The following is a 20080-nucleotide window of genomic DNA, read 5'->3' on the forward strand; positions in this document are numbered from 1 at the left end:
GTGCCACAAACTTTATTTTAACATTGAGAAAGACTGCTACAGCAATGCTACACGATGCATTCCTGCAAAAACTAAAAGATGATGCTAAAATCAATACCATTTAATATGGTTTTATGGAAAACCCAGTCATATATACATTCACCATTTTTCCTAACCAGGCTGTAAGTGAAGTTTACTCAATAACCTACATCTGTAGAGGCTCTCAGACACTGCATACAAGACTAAATTACACTGAAATTTGTGAATGTTTATGATTAAGAAACAATATGCTTTAAAATCTCTACCTTTCCTGTGAGAGTGGAGAGGCACTGGAACAGATTCCCCAGAGAAGCTGTGGATGCCCCATCCCTGGAAGTGTTCAAGGCCAGGCTGCATGGGGTCCTAAGCAACTGGGTGATCTTTAAGGTCCCTGCCAAGCCAAACCATTCAGAGATTCTATGATTTATACAATACAAATATACTAGGACTGGAAACAAAAAAACACACTAGTTAGGGTGCCTGGATTATGAGTTCATCAAGATGCCATTGTGAGAAAAGCTGAGCTGACAGCTCTGTATATAACTAAGAGAAAATTACAAGTTGAGAAATAAAAATGGAGGAGCATCAGGCCTTACCCAAGCAAAAACTTAAGGGAGTATGAAAATAGGTTTTAAATTAAGACTGAGAGGTAGGTAACAAGTGGAAGAGACGACAAAGATGAAGGTGATTCCCCTTGCAGCAGTAAAAATCAGAGACTACTTTCGAATGAAGGACGAGAAAGAAATTAGTACATTTTTTACAGGAAAGAACAAAACAGTTTCTTATGTTTGTTTTTGTAGTTGCTTTTCAAAAAGTAAACCTAACTACTAATACAGTAATGCAAGAAATCTAAAAAAATAGAGTTGGAATGCCTAGCTGTGAACAAGGATTACTAACATTCATGCATTCAAATAAGCTTCTGATAAACGTTATTGTCATGCCAGTGGGTCATTAGCAGTACCAAAATATTGAGGACAAAGTAGGATGTACTATTTTTAAAAAAAATAAGGCCTTTTAGAAGCAGTTTAGGGTTAAATTTAATTAACAGTCTATTTTAACAAGTAACAGAATTCCTGAGGAATTTAAATAGAGTGCACAGAAAAGCACAGTGTAAGAACTACACTACAACAACCTGACCACACGACTACAAATGACTGTGACACACTGGAGGGGATAAAAGAGGTTACAAAGATAAAAACAATATATTGTAGGCTTTAATTAGCCATATGCAGAGTGGTTAAAAGTCAGGTCAGACCAGGATGCCAAGATTAGATGTTCAGACACCATTAATGACTGTTTCACCCAGCAAGAAGACAGGGAAACCACATGAGGAGAAACAGTTCTTGACTTTATCAGAAGTAAAACACAGGACCTTTTTCAAAGTGACATCATTTGAGAGTTACTCTGTAACCATGATTAAAGTACTACTCAAAAGCCTATTAAAACAGTGATAAAGAGCAAAATGTTTGTGTTTCACTTCAACAATGCAAACTATATAAAGATAAAAAGCATCTTTAATAAAACAAACCACTAAAAGGACTAAACAATTTCCAAGACAAGTTAAATGCTTGAAAGCAGCATGAAGGCTATTTAAAAGCATCATATTTGATGTTAATCATCAAAGATTTTAGAAAAGGGAAGGAAAAATCTAACATAGCTAAATAGCAGTGAAATGAACTTTCAGTTCATTTCAAAAAAACATCTTCATAGAAGTTTCATAAAATGAGGAAAGAAGATTTAAATTGTGTCAAATTTAATGTAAAAACACAGTGAGGCAGGTCATTAAGGCTAATTTTATCAACTTAAAAAATAAAAAGCAGAATGCAGCAACATTTTAAAACATCTCAACAGTAATGGGCCCTCCCAAGAGCCTGTGCAATGAAAAGTAATCTGTATAGGAAAAAGACCCTTCAAAGAAGGTGAGCCCACAGCAAAGTAAGTTTTTCAATTTGCTGTCATTTTATAGTGGTTTGGAGAGGTTTTCTGTGAAAGATCTTCCAATTACAGCAAACACTTTAAAGACAGCCTCAAAACAAGGCTAGGAACTGCACTCCTCAGAAACAAAACCTTAGAGCTAAAACAGACCTATGAAAGAGATGGTCCTATATCATAAAGACCTATTTAAAAACCATAAAATATCCGCACTGGGCTTACACATATCTTCGGATACTGTTCCTCTTCTGAAATAGTAACAAACATAATCATCATTCTTAAAAGGTACAAAAATTAGGAAGATCAACAACATAGCACAGTTCCATACATGAGCAGTTAAATAAATTAGATTTTTTAATTATTTTTTTTTTATTTGCCTGGAAGGATGTAACTGAAGAGTGGAGAAAAGGGAAAGTGTAAAATGAAGAACTACAAAAGCAGGTGTCATGAAGGACGTGATTCTCTGAAACAACTGCCTGCCTTGCAGCTGATCTCTCCCTGCTGCTGCAACTCCAAGGTGCGTATCAGCTTGGTGTCCAGAATTTTAGAAGTTGACCAGGAAGCACCAAGTTGATAGACAGTGGCTGGGGCTCAGCAAAGCCCATAAGGTCTAAATCTCTATTCTGGACAAGTATCACTATGTGCTTGCCCCATTCTTACTCTTCTCTATTTAAAGATCCATTGTGTGCTGTTAGGCACGTGAAATGCTGGGAGGGAAACAAAATTAAAAATCTAAATCATTCAATACTTGCTGACATATTTTGCACATCACAATAAGAACACTGCATAACTTTAATGTAGCTCAGTTGTTCCAGCATCCAAACCCATGTCTGGGTCCAGAGGTGGGCACAGCACTGCAGGTGGGGTCTCACCAGGGCAGAGCAGCGGGGCAGAACCCTCTCACTCCACCAGCCTTGGATGCCACCCAGGACATGTTTGGTTTCTGGGCTGCCAGAGCACACTGCTGGGTCATGTCCAACTTCTTGTCCACCAACACCCCAAGCCCTCATCAGGGCTGCTCCAATCCATTCCCTGCCCAGTCTGTGTTTGTGCTTGGGATTGCCCCAACACAGCTGCAGGACCTGGAACTTGGCCTTGCTGAGCTCCCCAAGGTTCACCCAGGCCCAGCTCTGGCTCACCTAAACAAAACACATTGTATTTAATCAGTCTGATGCTGTATTTGTGAAAAGAAACTTGCTTTTGAAACTATGGGAGTTTAACTGATGATGGCAAATAAAAGCACATGTATTTTTCTGTTTTACACACACCATCTTCACAAATGCTCCTGGAAAAAAAGTTAAATAAAGTTCTTTAAAATAAGACAACTGTCTCCAGATATTTATGTTGGCTAAACTATGTGAAATTCATGATTTGGATATAACATGGATTTAATAGGATTATTTTCAGTTTATAATAATCACTTTATCAAACAAAGAAACAGGATAGCTTTTCTATCATTAAAGAAAAAATAAAAGAAGACATAGTAGATATGTTTATAGCAAGACATTTTTATTTTCATGTTCTAAGATCTCCCTCATGTGGCTAAAGACAACATTGCTTAAGGCGCCACTGAAACACACTAATGCACGATATCAAAAGATATTACCACTACCAGACACCAAAACCACTCAGAACCCCTCAAAGTAGAAGCACAAACTACGTGATCAGTCATCAACTTCAGGATGCACTGTATGAAACACTCTGAACCTGATTTTTCGAAGCAGCCATAATGGAAATGCATCTAAGGTCAGACACACCTCAGCAGCAGCAATATCAAAAATACTGAACACTCACAATAGTTCTGGGTTCAACCACACTCAGAACCCTTTTTATTAAGACAAATGTGCTCGAATAAATATGAATTTATTAGTGGCACTAGTAGTAAGAGAATTATTTCACACTAAAGGTTGGATCCCAGAATATAATAGTCCTGGAATGTTTTTGCAATAGTCCATAAGTAACACGGCACCTGTTAGCTATTCTGTTACTCAGTTATTCTCTTGATAGTGCAATTATCCTTCACATAAAATCCCATTTCATAGTCAGAAAGGAGGTCATCTAGTCCAACCCTCCTGCCAAAGCTGGATCACCTAGAGCAGGTGACACAAGAATGCATCCAGGTGGGTTTTGAACGTCTCCAGAAAAGGAGACTCCACGACATCCCTGGGCAGCCTGTTTCAGCGCCACCCTCAACATAAGGAGGTTCTTTTTCATGTTGCAGTTGAACATTCTGAGTTTTAGAGTTCTGCTATTACCCCTTAGTGGTGATTTGAGCTGTAAACTATCCATCAATATTTTGTGGGACAGATAGAAATAACTCAGGGACTGACAACCAGAAGCCAGATTTGAGTATACAGAGTCATTAACAGACATTAGATTATTGCGACATCACAAACTTGTACTGCAACAGCACATAGGGATTGTGAAAGGCAGAAATCACATCCACAGCTCTCCTCAGGCTGCCACCTCTGTGTAACTTTATTCACTGCTCAAACGAAAGCCAGGCCAATACAGGGCACATGAAGGCCTGAGATCACAGTACAGTGGAAACATCTTTAACACATCTTAAACATCTGCCTCCTGCAGCTGAACTGTGGGGACCTTGAGCTGGTAACACAATTTAGAGTGGCTGCCAGAGGAGCTCACAAGTGTTTCAAACCCAGGTGAGCACAATCACGGAATCAGAGGATGGAAAGGGATTTGAACAGACCTCAAGGATCATCCAAGTCCCAACCTCCCTGCCACGGCCAGGGACACCTCTCACTACACCAGGCTGCTCAAGGCTTTATCAAGCCTGGCTTTGAACACTGTCAGGCTTGGGGCAGCCACAACTTTCCTTGTTTCCTGTTCCTGTGTCTCACCACCCTCACAGTAAAGAATTCCTTCCTAATATACAGACTAAAATTCCCCTCTTTCAGTTCGTACCCATTACTCCCTGTCCTATCACTACAGTTCCTGACCAAGAGTCCCTCTCCGGCTTCCCTGCAGGCCCCCTTCACATCCCGTAGGGCTCCTATGGGGTCTCCAGTCTCCAGCTGCTCGTTCCCAGCTGTTCCCGACCCGCTGCTAAGCGGCAGTCCCAGGCCGGACAGCCGGGGCACAGCAGCACTCCCAGGCCAGGGCTGCCCGAGTCCTCCGGCGGCTTCCGGAGCCCCCCGGCCCCACAGCCCCCCAGGCCGCCGGGCAGCGCGGGGCCATGGATGCTGGGCGGCCGCCACTGTGGAACTACTTGTCGTGCGGAAGGAGCGTCACACAACTCCGCCGGAACTACTTCCCCCCGCCCGCCGCGCGGGGATCCGTGCGCGCTCCCCCGGCCCGGCCCCGCTCACCTGCAGCCGCCGCCTCCATCGCCGCTCAGTGGGACAGCGCGCCGGGGGCCGAGCGCGGCTCGCTTGGAAAACAGAGTGAGGGAAAATGGAAAAAAAAAAACAACACGGAAAATCGGGTCCCCGTGCGGCGCTTTATGGCGAATCTGCCGCGGCCGACACAGCAGTGGCGGCTCGGCTCGGCTCGGCGGGGCGGGGCGGCGCCTGCGCAGTGGCGGCCGCGCGGGGCCGCGTCCCCTGAGGCGCCGCCCGCGGCTGAGGGAGCGGCGGGAGGAGGGTGAGGGGTGAGAGGGTTCCCCGACCGGAGACAGCCAGGACAGCCGGGATACTCCGCCGTCATCTCCCCGTGCCACTCTGAGCACACGCCCCAGGACCCCGGGGCTGCGCAACTCAGGCTGACACAGCCTCGGGCTGCCAAAGGCGTTTTAATTCACCACCTGTGGGTAAAACGTGTTTTAATGAGCCTGGTAGTTTAGAACATACAGAGGAGATAGTCATAGAATGGGCTGGGTGGAAGGGACCTTAAAGACCATCTCGTTCCAACCCCTTCGCCATGGGCAGGGAGACCTTCCACTAAACCAGGTTGCTGGAAGCCCCATCCCTCCTGGCCGTGAACACTTCCAGGAATGGGACATCCACAGCTTCCCTGTGAATCTTGAGTCTGACCGAGAATCTGCAGTCTTGCCACCCGCACAGTAAAGGATTTCTTCCTAATTTAAACCTACCCTCTGAGGTAAGAGCTGAGATCATGGGGACTCAAGGTGTGTGTCCCTTGTCCTGTATGTCACCACAGGTAACTGGCAGAACTGTCTGAACACCCTTAGTGCTTATGGGCATGTAAAGACAAATGGGAGGAAGCAGGGTCATTTGTGTGTAAAAGTCACCTCTCCTCACTGGTGTCACAACTTCTACCAGCCTTACACAGAGCTTGGCTCCATCAGTCCCTATAGGCGCAGGTAGTATTGGTGAGGGCCAGGCTGGCCCTTAGCCCCCACACAGACAGACTGGGCAGCTGTACATTACCAGTGTTCACCCCATAAATGCTCCTCTTACTCAGAATGAACTAGATGAGACAACTCTTATGAAGACATGTTCTTTAGAATTTATGTTAGAGACCCAAGTAGAAGGGAGCAGGGAAAGACCAGACTTTTCCAAAGGCTGGGGTTGCTTCACTGCAAAATTTTTGTCTCCACTGACCAGATGGAAATAATAGAGCAATATTACAGCAGACTCATCACTGGCTGTTCTGATCTCATGAGAAGCAACATTGGGAACCTGTCTTTAGCCTCCTGCCTTAACCTGCCCTCTTCTCCTTCTAGACTCCTTATGCCAATTTCTGCCCCTCTTCCCACACACCACACATATCTTCTGGAGAACATTTCATACTTCTAGGAGCAATAAACATGAAAGCACACTTGTGCTCAGGCACACACTGCCCATGAAAGGAATGGACTGTGCTCTTTTTTGGACATGAATAATATTCATCCTTACCTTGGCATAGAAAGAACATTCTCTGGTCCTTGAGTCACTGAGCCTCACTACAGCAAGTGGGGTGGATTGTCCTGCCAAGAAAAGCACTTGTCTTCCCATAGAACCACTGGCTGAGCATCCACATGCCATGTGGTTTACTTTTTACATTCATATATTGCATTATACAGTTCTGCTTTGCACAATCACAAGCCTTTTTGAAAGGCAACATTAATAAAGGCTTGTTCTTTACCTAAGACAACAAACCAGAGTTGGAATCGCTGAGCTTTGCTGCCTGGCCCAGTCAGCAAATGCTCAGAGGGTCTGTCTGTCTGTTGGATGTCAGAAAAGAAAGAAAAGCTATCACTGTTGGGGTGCCTGGCCCGGTCACAGAACCTCATGAAGCAAAGTTTTTGCAGCTCTGAATCAACAGTTTCACAGCTTAAACAAAAATAACCTCAAGTTCTTCAAAGTGGCATCATATTAAAAGCCACATAACTTGTCTCCAACAGAGTTCAGCTGCACCACACACAACACAGATCCAGGATCCGGGATCACCGGCATTGATTGTGAAGCCCTTGCAACAAAGACACCGGCGATTCCTGGGGCTGTCCTGTGCAGGACCTGGACTTCAATGATCCTTGATGGTCCCTTTCAACTCAGGATATTCTGTGATTCTATGAACAGATCCCATCTCAAGGGAGAGCCTGATCCCAGTCTGTTCATCTCATTCTGTCACAGTTTCCCTACTGACAAAACTCAAGGCCCACACCACCCATACTTTCCCTGTCCCTCCTGCACACCTCCTTGTCTGACCTGTTGTTTTTCAGGTCCCAGTCCCAGTTTTCATTCTTTCATTCAGGAATATCTTTCCTGAATAGTCTTTCCTGAATAGGACTTTTCTGAAAGTCCTCCAGAGCACTTTCCAGATCTTTCTGCACTTTCTCTCTCACCCCTGATGTCTCTCCAGCCAGTTGCAGATAAACTTCTGCACACACAAGTGTTCATCAAATACAGCTCCTGCTCCTCTTCAGCCCATTGAGTAGCTCCCTCTCATAGCCTCCATGCCTGGCTGCTATGAGTTGACTTCTCCTGAACTAACTCTTGTAGAATAATAATGATAATGATGATGATGATAATGACAATAATAATAATTAATCTCTACCAAGTGCTAGAGAGTGCAAAGTTCAAATATAGAGCAAGTCCAGTATTGCACAGCTTCAGCCTGCATCCGGAGCTGGAATCCATGAATGGAGTGTGGATGCCCTTACTGAGGGCACAGCAGAGGCTGACTTCTCCTCTTTCCAGTTAACATGATTTGGCTTTATTCACAAGTAAGAAAAGCACTTCACTGAGGATGTGCATTCCCAAGTGTGAAATGAGAGTGCAGCTTGCTTGGCTGCTCCGTAAGAGCAGCCCCATGGAATTAAGGTGGTAAAATCAATCAAAGTTTAGAATTAGTACTGCATTGTACAGCTTTCATTTCCATTTACATAAGCTATTTCTGGGAATCTTTTACATCCCACAGTCATACACTGCATTTGTTCAGAATCTCTGACTCATTCAGTGTTGCTGACGTACCTGACCTAGATATGAATGAGGGCTACACAGCACAGGGGCTCATCTGTAACACAAGGCTGCCTCGTTTGTTACAGAAGCTGGAAAATGTTGAGAAGTAAACATGAGGTTTTATGAAGGGAAAGTAGGAACAGATTTTTCTTGCAGAGTTAATTTCTGATATAAAAACAACGTTCATTAATTGCATTTTCCTACTTTCCTGCTTCCTCACTGTGGCATTTGCAATGTGCTTTGAAAAGCATTATGTATTTCTATAGCTGAAAATTTTAGCATCTGTGCTTCAATGTGATAATTACTCTTAAATCCCCTTATCCTAGATGTCTTGCATTGAAAATACCCAGTTAGGGAAACTTAACTCTAAACTTCTGTGCACCACTTTCCTTTTTTTTCCCCATGAGCATTTTGGGAAAATAAAGTAATTTCTGTTGAAACAGAAAATCAATGAATGTCCCATAAGCACCCAAAACAAAATGAGGCAAAGCTCTGTAGAGGGAAGACACAATAATTGGCTAAATGAGGCAGTTGTCCAGTGAGAGAAAGCAGTAAATTCTGTGATTGTGACCTCAGGATCTGCAGCAAAAAATACCAACAGAGGATAAAAGGAGACATACGCAGACAGTCTTTATTTAGACACTTAATGACCTTCCAGTGCTTGAATTTCCAACGTGACTGATTTTTATTATAATACAAATATTTTAAGACAAAAATCCTTTACCATTTTATCAAGTGGTGTGCATAAAGCATTCTAACAGGAGAGCAGAACTCATAAGCTAAATGTTGTAAGAAACAATGTAAAATAAAAGATCTTCAACTTTGTGTGAACTTACTGTAGAATGGAAAAAAGACCAAAACATCTGTCTGGGTTTTTTTTATTAATTACACAGTACACGTACACCCTACTGCATTTGAGTTTCCTGTACTTTCTTGCAAACAATTCCCTGGGCAGCTTGTTCCAATGCCTCACAACCCTTTCTTTGAATATCCAATAAAATCTAACTTAAACTTTCGCTGGTTCAACCTGAGGCCTTTACCTCCTGCCACTTATTACTTGGGAGAAGAGTACAGATACACCTTTCTTTCAGGTATCACAATCCAACTCTGCTGCTCCTCGTCTGACTTGTGCTCCAGACCCTTCCCCAGCTCCACTGCTCTTATCTGGGAATCTTCCTGCACCTCAGTCTCTTTCTTACAGTGAGGGACCCAGAACTGGACACAGCACTTGAGGTGTGTCCTCACTAGTACCAGTACAGGGGGACAGGCAGTGCCCTGGTCCTGTCCTGCTGGTCACAGTAGAGCTGACACAGAAGGCCAGGAGGCTCTTTGCCTTCTTGCCCAGCTGGGCACACACTGGCTCATGTTCAGCTGCTGTTGGCCAGCACCCCAGGGCCTTTCCTGCTGGGCAGCTTTCCAGCCACTCTGCCCCCAGCCTGGAGCACTGCAGGGCCTTGATGGGACAGGAGGGCAGGACCCATCACTTGGCCTAATTGAACCGCATACAGCTGGTCTGGGTCTGTCGATCCAGAACCTTCCTACCCTCCAGCAGACCAACACTTCCTCTCAGTTTGGTGTCATCTGCAAACTTAATGAAGGTACACTCGATCCCCTCATCCAGGTCACCAGTAAAGATCTTAATCAGGGCTGGACTGAGTACTGAGCCCTGGGAAAAACATCACCAGTGACTGGCCACCAACTGGATGTGTCACCATTCACCATCACTCTCCGGGTTCAGCCATTCAGCCAGTTTTTAACCCAGCAAAGAGTGTACCTCAAGCATTCTTCCCAAGCTATGGGAAGCCAGTTTCTCTAGGAGAATTCTATGGGAAGATGTGTCAAAGGCTTTGCTGAAGTCCAAGTAGACAACATCCACAGCCTTTCTTCCACCCACTACATTGTCACCTGGTCATAGAAGGTCAGGTTGGTCAAGAAGGACCTGCCCTTCATGAGCCCATGCTGGCTGGGCCTGATCCCCTGGTTGCTCTGTATGTGGTGACACTCAAGTGATTTGCATCACGAGTTCCCCAGGCACCGTGGTCAGGCTGTAGTTCCCCACATCCTCCTTCCAGCCCTTCACATAGGTGCTTGTTGCATTTGCCAACATCAAGTTGCATTTTCCAGCCCTCAACTCTGGGACTTCCCTAATTAGCCAGAACTGCTGATAAACGATGGAGAGCGGCAGGGCAAGCTCTTCCTCTATTCCGTCACTACCCTGGGGTGGATCCCATCCGGATCCATGGACGTGTTGCATTATTTTTAAAAGAAAAGGGACCATTGTTTAGTGAGAGCAAAGACTAAACTTTGTAAAGTAATTAAACAGTTCTTCCTGGGTTTTGTAAACTGTTTTTCCACTAAGGGAAAACTTGAGCCATATTTACAGCTGTGGAGGTAATCAACAGTATCCATTTAATATAGATTCTGGGGGAGGACACAGAAGAGAGCATTCTCAAAAGCTACACAGGTTTAAGAGATTTTTTTTAAGTTAATTATCACATATATTTTTATCACATTTTTATTTTCTCATTGATTTCAAAGGGAAAACAATTTGAGCTTATGCTCTGCACTTTTGTAAGTTCTACTTGAAAATGCAAAGATAAATGCTCAGAAATTATAGGGGGTTGTTTGGCAACCAGCCTTATGCTTATGGAAGAAAAGTTGCCATTGCCTTCCTGTAAATGCTACATTATTTTTTTCCCACATTATCTGTCTGCAGTAACTGTATCTGCTTGTTATTTTTATCTGCCATGTTTAATGTTGAGTTCTTGTTTAGGACTGCATAATTGCTGTTTTCTTGTTACAGAACATTAACTTTATGCTTCCAGTAACAACTTTATAATGAAAATGCTAATAAAAATGGGGCAGTGCAAACTACACAGTTACAAATCTCTCCAGAACTTAGTATGAAGCTTATCATAATTCTTGACATCTCAGGATTGTATAGTCTACTGATATTGATTACACTGCACAGTTAATTTAAAAATTATCTCCTGCAGACCTGAGAGAAAGGCAACAATTATAAATAACTTCAGAAAAATATATACATATTGAAAATTCTTCTAATAAACATTCTGGTTTTCTCCGTGTAGCAATATAGTCACTGCAGGACTCAGAAATATCTTGTATTAATCACATTTCTGCTTGCAGGTTTATACTGTTTAATCCTATTACAACTGTACAGCATGTTTTTCCTTTGGTAGGTGATGTCAGACTAGCTGAGACAGCAGCACAAGCTGGAACACTGCAGGTTTAAATAGCAGTTTTCCTTGTTCTTTTAAGTACTTTTGGACTGGGGTGTGTTTTCTTACACAGGGACAAGAGATTATAAAACAAGAAATTATAACAGAAAAATGAAAGTTGAAAAATTCTATTATGTGCTGTTTCTTCTGTCTAGTACAAAATGAACACTGTGCAGCTGGACTGAGAAAGAAATCCACGTGAGAAAGCAAACTTTGACTTAAGCTTTTCAAAATGTAGCACTGTCAAAACAGAAGATTATTTATATTTATGTATAGAAAGTGCAGCAAAATATCCAAACAGCACCCTGATTTCCCTCTCTTCACCTTTACTGTAATTCAGGGAAAGAGGAAATATATATACACAAATATACACAGTAAATAAAAAAGGTAAATTCACAGTACAAATAGCATATTCTCCACACCACTAAGTGGTACTGAAAAAGGCACAAAGAGAGGTGTGGAAGATAGACATCTTTGTTATCATATTCCTGCTGGGAAAGTTGCCACCGCTCTCATGCAACAGGGAGCTATTTATAGGATAGTGGAACAGAGAAGAAAAACAGCACCAATCATGCTGGGTTTGATTTATTAACTCCACAGGAGGAATTTGACAACCATGATATGCCCAAATGATACAAATCCGACAGCTCCTCCATGATTTGTATGATGGTAATTTGATTAGACATTGCATCATATGTTTGACTTCAGGAGATTGCTCTACAATTCTCAATCTTCATCAGTTTTCTGCGAGATTATCATGTCATTAAATACTTAATACTTTAAGTTCCCTCCCAGGAAAATGAGAACTACCACTGCTACCTACCTACATCGTTTACCTGGAGTTATGGAAAGCATATGAGACTGCCCCACACAACATCCTTGTCTCCAAATTGGAGAGACATGGAATGGATGGATGGATGGGTGGATGGATGGATGGATGGATGGATGGATGGATGGATGGATGGATGGATGGATGGATAAAAACAGGAGGCTTGGAACTAGGTGACCTTTAAGGTCCCTTCCAACTCAAACCCTTCTATGATGCCATGATCTAGGCCTGTGTGCCTATAGCTTCCAGAGGGCCTCAGAAGTATCCAGAATTCCCCGGTGACTTTAGATGGAGGTTGATATGACAGCGACCATATAAACAAGACTCTAAAGGAGAACATGCCTATTTATGGAAAAAAAAAAACAAACTAAGGGATCTGTGTCATATCAATACCATTGATTTCCTCATTAGTCTTTGCATCTTCCATAATTATCACAGCCCAATACTTCCCTCTTTGACATAATAAATAGTGATGACAGAATGAAAATCCATTAACAGGGAAAAGCTGTAAATGTGTCCTTTTTCAGAGTAATATTGCTTGACTGACAAAAAGTCCAGTCACCACCTATTCATTCTTTGCTCCTTACAAGGAGGAATACACATGCACTGCACAGTGTTTGTGGGTATTTTAACCACCCTTCCTTCCCCTCTCTCTTACAGAGGAATTTTGAAAGTAGTATAGAGATTACACCACAAAATATTTTAAGAAACATTCACAGTTTTTACAGTTTTCCTAAAAATCGTTAATATCATCTAATAATAATCATCTTTTGAATATGCCAGCTACTGAAATGTGATAACAACACTGAATTGTATAGTCTACAGGCAGTCTGTGTAAGAGAAGGTGACTTCACTTCTCTAAATAACATTTACTAGGGCTGACAGAGGCTCCAGTTATACTCCTTAATTGGAATAAGCTGTTTGAATTTCTTTTTTTTTACTCCTCCAGTAAGCTTGCATCTTCAGGTTTCATTGGACAATATCTCAAACCCAAGCAACTCTGTACTCTGTCTGGCATTGTTCTCTTGGCCATGCTACAAGGTTTTTCCTCATTCAAGAACAATTTATTATTCCTTTTCCCTTCCACCTTGATAAAAACATGTTGAGTGTGCTTAATTTGTAACTCTGCTGCTCTGAGATAATTGCTTAGGATGGAGGTAAAAGCAAATAAATTTTGTAGCTTGCATACCTGAATACTCTTTCTATTTTTGGAGCTTTCTTCAGTCATTTTCTGTGCTAACAATTAGTGAAAGTTTAAGCATTAAAGGTTTAGCTAGACTTCTTTCTGCTTCACTTCTCTTTCTCTGGAAGAACAGCACAGTTGCATAACACGTGAAGTGCAGTCCCTAAAAACCATCTGCTCAGTCTCCCTTCGTTAGTACACCATGGCAAGGGTTTGGGTTTGGTTATTTTCGTAACACAGACACCACTACATAAACATCCAATAAAACTATATGAGTTCTGGTTTTATGTTCATACAAGGAAATTCTGCTGAGAACTTCTTCATCCCTGTCATAGCACAGCTGTCAATTTTGCAAAAGTGGGTATTTTATAAAACTGGGTTATATAGTTAAACCATGTATGTATTGTGGACTCTTCATGTGCTTTATAACTGTTTACATTTGCTTATATTTATCTCCTGATATATTCTGAAACATAACTGAAGCCTGATTATAATCTCATTCATATTAATGAAAGCCGGAAAAAAAACCACCTTAGAAATCAGTGAAGTCACTCAGATGTTATAGAATTTAATGGAATCAGAATCTGGCCTTCAGTCACAACAATTTTAGATAGATTACACGGTCCCACATCAGCAGCACTACTCTGCCCTAAAAACAACCATCAAATCTAATTAACAGATGTGAGCTGTCATTGAGATCAAGCCCTTGGAAGCTGTTACTTTAGTGTGACCTTACTTTTTTTTCTAGCAGAAATGCTGCAGCTCAAACAAAAATTCAGGGAAGTCTGGAATTCTAGGATTTCCCAATATCCCATTTGGACACGCTGGAGGACATCCAGCCAAGGACCAGCAGAACCTTCACATCCCTTGTGGCTCCCATGCATGCAGGCTCTGTTTGCAAGTGCTTCAGAACCAGATCTGCCAGTGAATGCTCAGAGCCTGGCACAGTACAGTCCTCCACATTGTCACTGGCACACAGCAGCACACGTGGATGTTTAATTAAAATGGTATCTACATCAAAAAGGATGTTTTTGGTGGAAGGAATCAAAGCCTTCATTCTGCATCCCACAATATTAACTACTGCCTTACCTACATATATATATATATATACATACACACACAGTTTTTATGGTACAATACCTTAAATCTGCACTTTAAGCAGTCTAAATAAATAGAAAAAACAGTTTTAAGATGAGGATCTGTATGGAAATTATTTCTGATTGTTCAACATGCAATTGGTTCTTCTAGTATTAAAAAAGAAATGAAAAACTATATCAAAACTTTTACTCTTGCTATGAAACACCATCCAAGATTATTTAAATATTTATTTTCTGCTACTAAGCATGTGACATGGCTAAAGTTTCCATTTCCTCAATTCACTGATTCCAGATAGGAAAAACTTTATATAGCAAAAAGTCAAAAAAGTTCAGAAAGGAGAAATATGGGAAATTTGTGCTTCAAAATCCTACAAAACACCTATCAAATTAGTTGACCAAGAAGCATCATAGTATAAAGAACATAGAGAGAAGAGATTCCTCACAACTTCTTTTCACTGCGATTTCTAATGTAAGGATGCCTGAGCTAAAAGCAGATATAAATACGTTTACTAGTGGGAAATGTAACATCACTGTTCAGATTCCTGCAGAACACGAAGAACCAACATACACACTAGTGCCTCTGATCTGAAAACTCTACTAAATTATCTTCCCATTCTTTTGCCCTCAAAGATTTCATCTTTTGACAAGATTGAGTTTGCTTCTTGTTTTCCTGTCTCTATCCTATAACAACAGCTTTTTTCTGAGACTAATTTAAGCAGGACGGGTCAGGGGTATTTCTTTGTATCATAGCCAGATTTCATAAACACTTCTCTGAAGGTACAAAGTTTGCGTCTCCAGCTGACAGAGACTGACCAGTGTCAACCCCTTGGCATGGGATGCATCCAAGAAGTGTCTCTCCCTGGAGAAGCAGAGTCGCTGTGACAGTGGAAATCCTGGGTGTGCTACATCTCCATTACAGGCAGGAAGCAGCCCACAGTAACTATGGTAGGCAGTTCATAGGATGAACAAGACTTCATGTCTGGTGGGACATCACACACAGTTAAAAAGCTTCTGTGGATTGTCAACCCTAGACTGCGATCCAACTTAGACTTTTGCTATCTTATAAATTCCTTAGAATAAGTGTGAAACATCTCCAGAAGAAGATGGTTAACAGATCTTCTTTTCCACTAGATGGTAGTTAGTCAATTCAAGTAATTTAATAATATGTGGGGAAATGTGTTTATTAAAAAAATGCATTAAGCTATGCACTTAACATATATGCTTTCAGCATGTTTTCCATAGCCTTAAGTAAACAGAGCTCAGTTCACAAAGCATCTTTCATCCCTGCCACTTCCCTTTTTCCTGTCAGACAAAGATAAAGCTTGTGTGAAGCTTGGAAAAATAATTTTTCACGTTATTAAAATGGCAGATTTTTCAGATAAAGTCATATTGTTTACAGGAAATTATTTCCCTGCTGAGACAGTGATATTATCAGACAACAAACAATTCTGAGTGACATAAACTGCATTTCCTTCGTTCTGCTTCCAGGGCCCATGTACTGTTCCATGGATCAGGCTTTCCTTGGCTGCAGAGGTAGACAAGTGAGGGATCTGCTGTTCCTTAACAGAAAGAGAGAACCCAATGTCAGAGGTAAGACCCTAATTACTCATACTCACCTACTATAAAATCATGTTTTAAGTTCAAGTTTTAAGCAGTTTTAACTTTGTCTATACTCCCCTGAGACACAGAATCTCTATAAAACATTAATTAAACTGGTCAGAACTGGCATAGCTCGTTAGAAGGAAGTGAGCTGAATTTTGCAAGTGTCTTAATGAACAGACAAGTAAAGTAAGTTATCAGTGAACACCTAATGAAATATTTGTATTTATAGCAGAAGACAAACCCAGGAAGAATCAAAAATATTAATAAAGGCGTATTTTTAAAATTGCTGTGAAAAAATCCACATTAACTATGCCTCTGTGTTTTTCAAGAGAAATTTGATTTTTGACTGCTAAGTGACTTAACATTGATGTCATATCTATAAAAAACTTCCAGACAATCTTATAAATCATTCACACTCCATCTTTGCCCAAGATATTTATCCCATTTTGGTTTAGATCATCACTGGCGCCATGGGATTATCACTGTTTATCTAAAAAGCACCAACAGAATGGAAGAAAAAAGTGAACGACACTATTTAAAACATGGTTTCAAATTCTGCAGGGTTATTTTATGCTTGGAATCCTTGAATATATTTTTTCAAAGTTTAGTTTTAGTTTAGCACAAACCAGAATGCCAAACATTACCTTGATGAGGAGGAGCAGTACCAAAATCAGTCTGCCTGATTCTCAAATGAAGATTTTCACAGAATGGAAAACAAGTCAGCACTCAACACACAAGTGCAGCCGAGCCCATGGAAGGGTGCACACAGGCACTCCTATCAAATCCTCACTGAACAAAAACAAAACCAAACAAGCCTCCCCCCACCAAATACTGGTCTTGACACTCTTCAGTGAGTGTATTTTCTGCCTTAGGAGAAACCAAACTATTTGAAATCATTTGATACAGTATCATTATAACCTGCCCTACTGCCTAAGTAACCAAGGAACAGCTAAACAAAATCCCCAAACCTGGAACCACAAAGAACTCAAACTCTTGAAAACCCCAACTATTCAAACACATTAATTAAAGCTTTGGTTTACTATATTTACATTTTACTTCTAATGAGTTTTCAAGTGCTGCTTCAAAAGCAACCAGAACTGTTCTTTAATAAAATAGCAAGTGTCTAGTTGGATCATACTTGAGTTTCTGCAACATGAATTCTGTATTTCAAATGCATTAAAAAAAAAAAAAAAATCAACCTGCTGAAACACCAAATATGCCTCCACATCTGATCTGCTCAGATTGTTTACTCACTGTCCATGCTACCAAGGAAATTAGCTCCGCATAGAGGCACTGGCTGAAAAGAAGCATCTTTGAAAATTTGGCTGGCAGCAACTGTTGACTTGGGCATTCCTTCTTGCCATAAAACTTTTCTTTTTTCTTTTTTTGTCACTGCACTATTGCGTGGCTCCATGAGCTTGTGGTGCACACAATACACCAAGTGAGGGCATGGATCCAGTCTGAGGGAGGACAGTGAGAGCCTTTCACTGCTCCCTGTGACACCAGAGAGCTGTGCTAGTTACAGAGTGTGTTCCTTCACAGAAATCACAGAAATCACAGTGGGATGGGTCAAGAGCGTGCCTCGGCATTCACCACCATGTAACAAGTGACAGCAAAGCTGCCAAGATGTTACAGCCTCACAGGGAAATCCTTCTGTCTTGGCACTTTCCTCGTGCTTCAGCACAGCTGTCAAACCCGGCATTCCCAGAGCATGGGAGCCCACGGCAGGATGGGTGAAGGAAAGGCAGCAGAACTTGAGAGAAATTCTCTCTGGCAGAGTCAGGGACACAACAGGGCACCTGATTCTGGGAAATGGAATAGAAAGACATGCAGATTCTTTCTGGAGATAAGCTTTTAATGTTTTTAATTACATCATCTCTCCTGAGGAGGAGAACTTGCATCCCTCATACTTCCCTAGCTCATCCAAACTGGAGAAATGTGTTTTGTATCAGTAAATAAGATGCACTGAATAGAAATCTAAAAGAACAGTTTTGTACATGCAGAAGTGCACAGACAGCAAGCACATGGTAGCACTGCAGTGTTCACACAGCTACAGGTGATCTTCAGATATAGAATTTGATGTGGTCTCTTCCATGCAATAGCCTCCTGTGCCATATATTGCATAACACCTGCCCACAAGGACTTCTGTGTATTAAAAAGACCTCCTCAGTTTGTCAGCAAAAATAAAAGCACAACAAAAAGTTCAACTATAGTGAAATGGGGCTCATGTGTGTTAATTTAAATGAGGAAAAATCCTCTCACTAATTTTTATAATGTATTTGGTCTTATAAATAAGAAATACTACATTTTGGAGTCTGAGCCTTTCAAGTATTAACAAAGATACCAGATTATAAATGTGATCCAGTTTATGCTTTAAAAAGATGAGGAGTTCCATGTCCCCCATTCTTACATTTGGATAAAAATATTTAAGCTCTTATTTAAAGTTTTTTGGTACTTAATAATGCCCAAATGCTGAAGCCGTTTAACAACACATTCATCAGCAGTAGGAATGTGATTCTAAAACATGAAAGAAGAGCTACTAGGAAAACAAGAGATACTTTTTTTCTGCTATGCAGATTTCCCCTTTCAAAGATATAATTTTTTAAGATATAAAGGGAAACTGAAATTCTTAAAGCTTAGTAGTTTTACTACTTTAATGATCTTTTGGTTTGGGAATTGTTTTTACAGTACCCTGTAAATCAATTTCTCCTTTGACAATGATCAAGTAGATAATAAGCAATAAATCACTGCTGCAACTGAGAACTGAACATTCAATATAAGCTTTTAGATTACTTCTGTCATCAGGGTATGAGACGTTGCTTTTCAAGCAAAGATAGATTGTCACAGTTTATTTGCAATTAGAAAGATACAGATCCCATCAGTTAAAGCCTGTTTCTCAACATGTAGGCCTTTATACAGCCAAAATCATAATCTGAGCATGAAGAGATTTCTAGAAATACATACTGCTTCCATAGAAATTAGTGCTTACAATATGAAATAGGACTGAAAAATAGGATTCCCTGCTTGCCAATGCCACTTGGTCATCTAGGAAAGCTGCCTTTCAAAGCCAGTTGAAGTAAACATCCACCCCCCAGACCCACCACTTGTTATAGCTGAGTGTAAGATGTTTACAGGAACTAAAAATTAGCTGAACTATATAAATACAGCAGTGCCTTTCAAGATATCAAAAAATAAATCTAAACAGACATATTTTGGTATTTGTACCACTCATACTGTACATCCAACTCTTATTAATCTTGACTAACATTATGAAGTCAATCCATCCATTTTAACATTTAATCTTCTGAGTATCAGAACACAATAATATCCATGATATCCAAGTCCTTGATGTTGTAGAGGTCCAAAAGCAAAAATAAGATGTCTCCCTCTCACAGCCTCTGTAGAAGAGCATGCTATTGCACTTACTTGCCAAGGCCCTTGATATTCAGTACAGGCACATTCTAGAAAACTCAAACTATTTTTAAAATTGAAATTCAATTCTAAAATATATACAGAAGATTAATGGGGTGATACAAATTGGGAGTCCTCAAAAATGTCCATCTCAAATCCTATGCAAAAACAACCCTTTGTTTATATTTCCAGTTTCCTTAGTGTGCTAAATTTTACAGCATTTGTTGCAACATTTGTTCATCTTATTTTTATGTTCTTAAAATAATTCACATTTCTCCTCTAGAACTTTTTAAAGGTATTTCTATTATTTCAACTATTTTCATTTTTATTTTCACCTCTAGTTTCAGCTACTCAGAATTACAAGTCATTATAATAGCAAAAAAGAAAAACACTCCTTAGCTTCAGCA

The 20080-nt window shown here is 40.8% G+C and overlaps 1 protein-coding gene across 2 annotated transcripts in view; it reads right to left on the bottom strand.

Moving 5' to 3' along the window:
* Window positions 1-20080, bottom strand: part of ZFAT (zinc finger and AT-hook domain containing) — a 115785-nt gene that overhangs the window by 70886 nt on the left and 24819 nt on the right. The window contains exon 1 of one of the 2 annotated variants that reach the window (XM_058830556.1): window positions 5280-5491. The exons of the other annotated variant lie outside the window; for it this stretch is intronic. Coding sequence (XP_058686539.1) covers window positions 5280-5298 — 19 coding nt within the window. The 5' untranslated portion in view covers window positions 5299-5491. Of the gene's footprint in view, window positions 1-5279; window positions 5492-20080 lie in introns of those variants that run through there. 2 annotated transcript variants of the gene reach the window in all.

Source organism: Poecile atricapillus, chromosome 2 (assembly GCF_030490865.1).
Source record: "Poecile atricapillus isolate bPoeAtr1 chromosome 2, bPoeAtr1.hap1, whole genome shotgun sequence".
Taxonomy (NCBI): Eukaryota; Metazoa; Chordata; class Aves; order Passeriformes; family Paridae; genus Poecile; species Poecile atricapillus.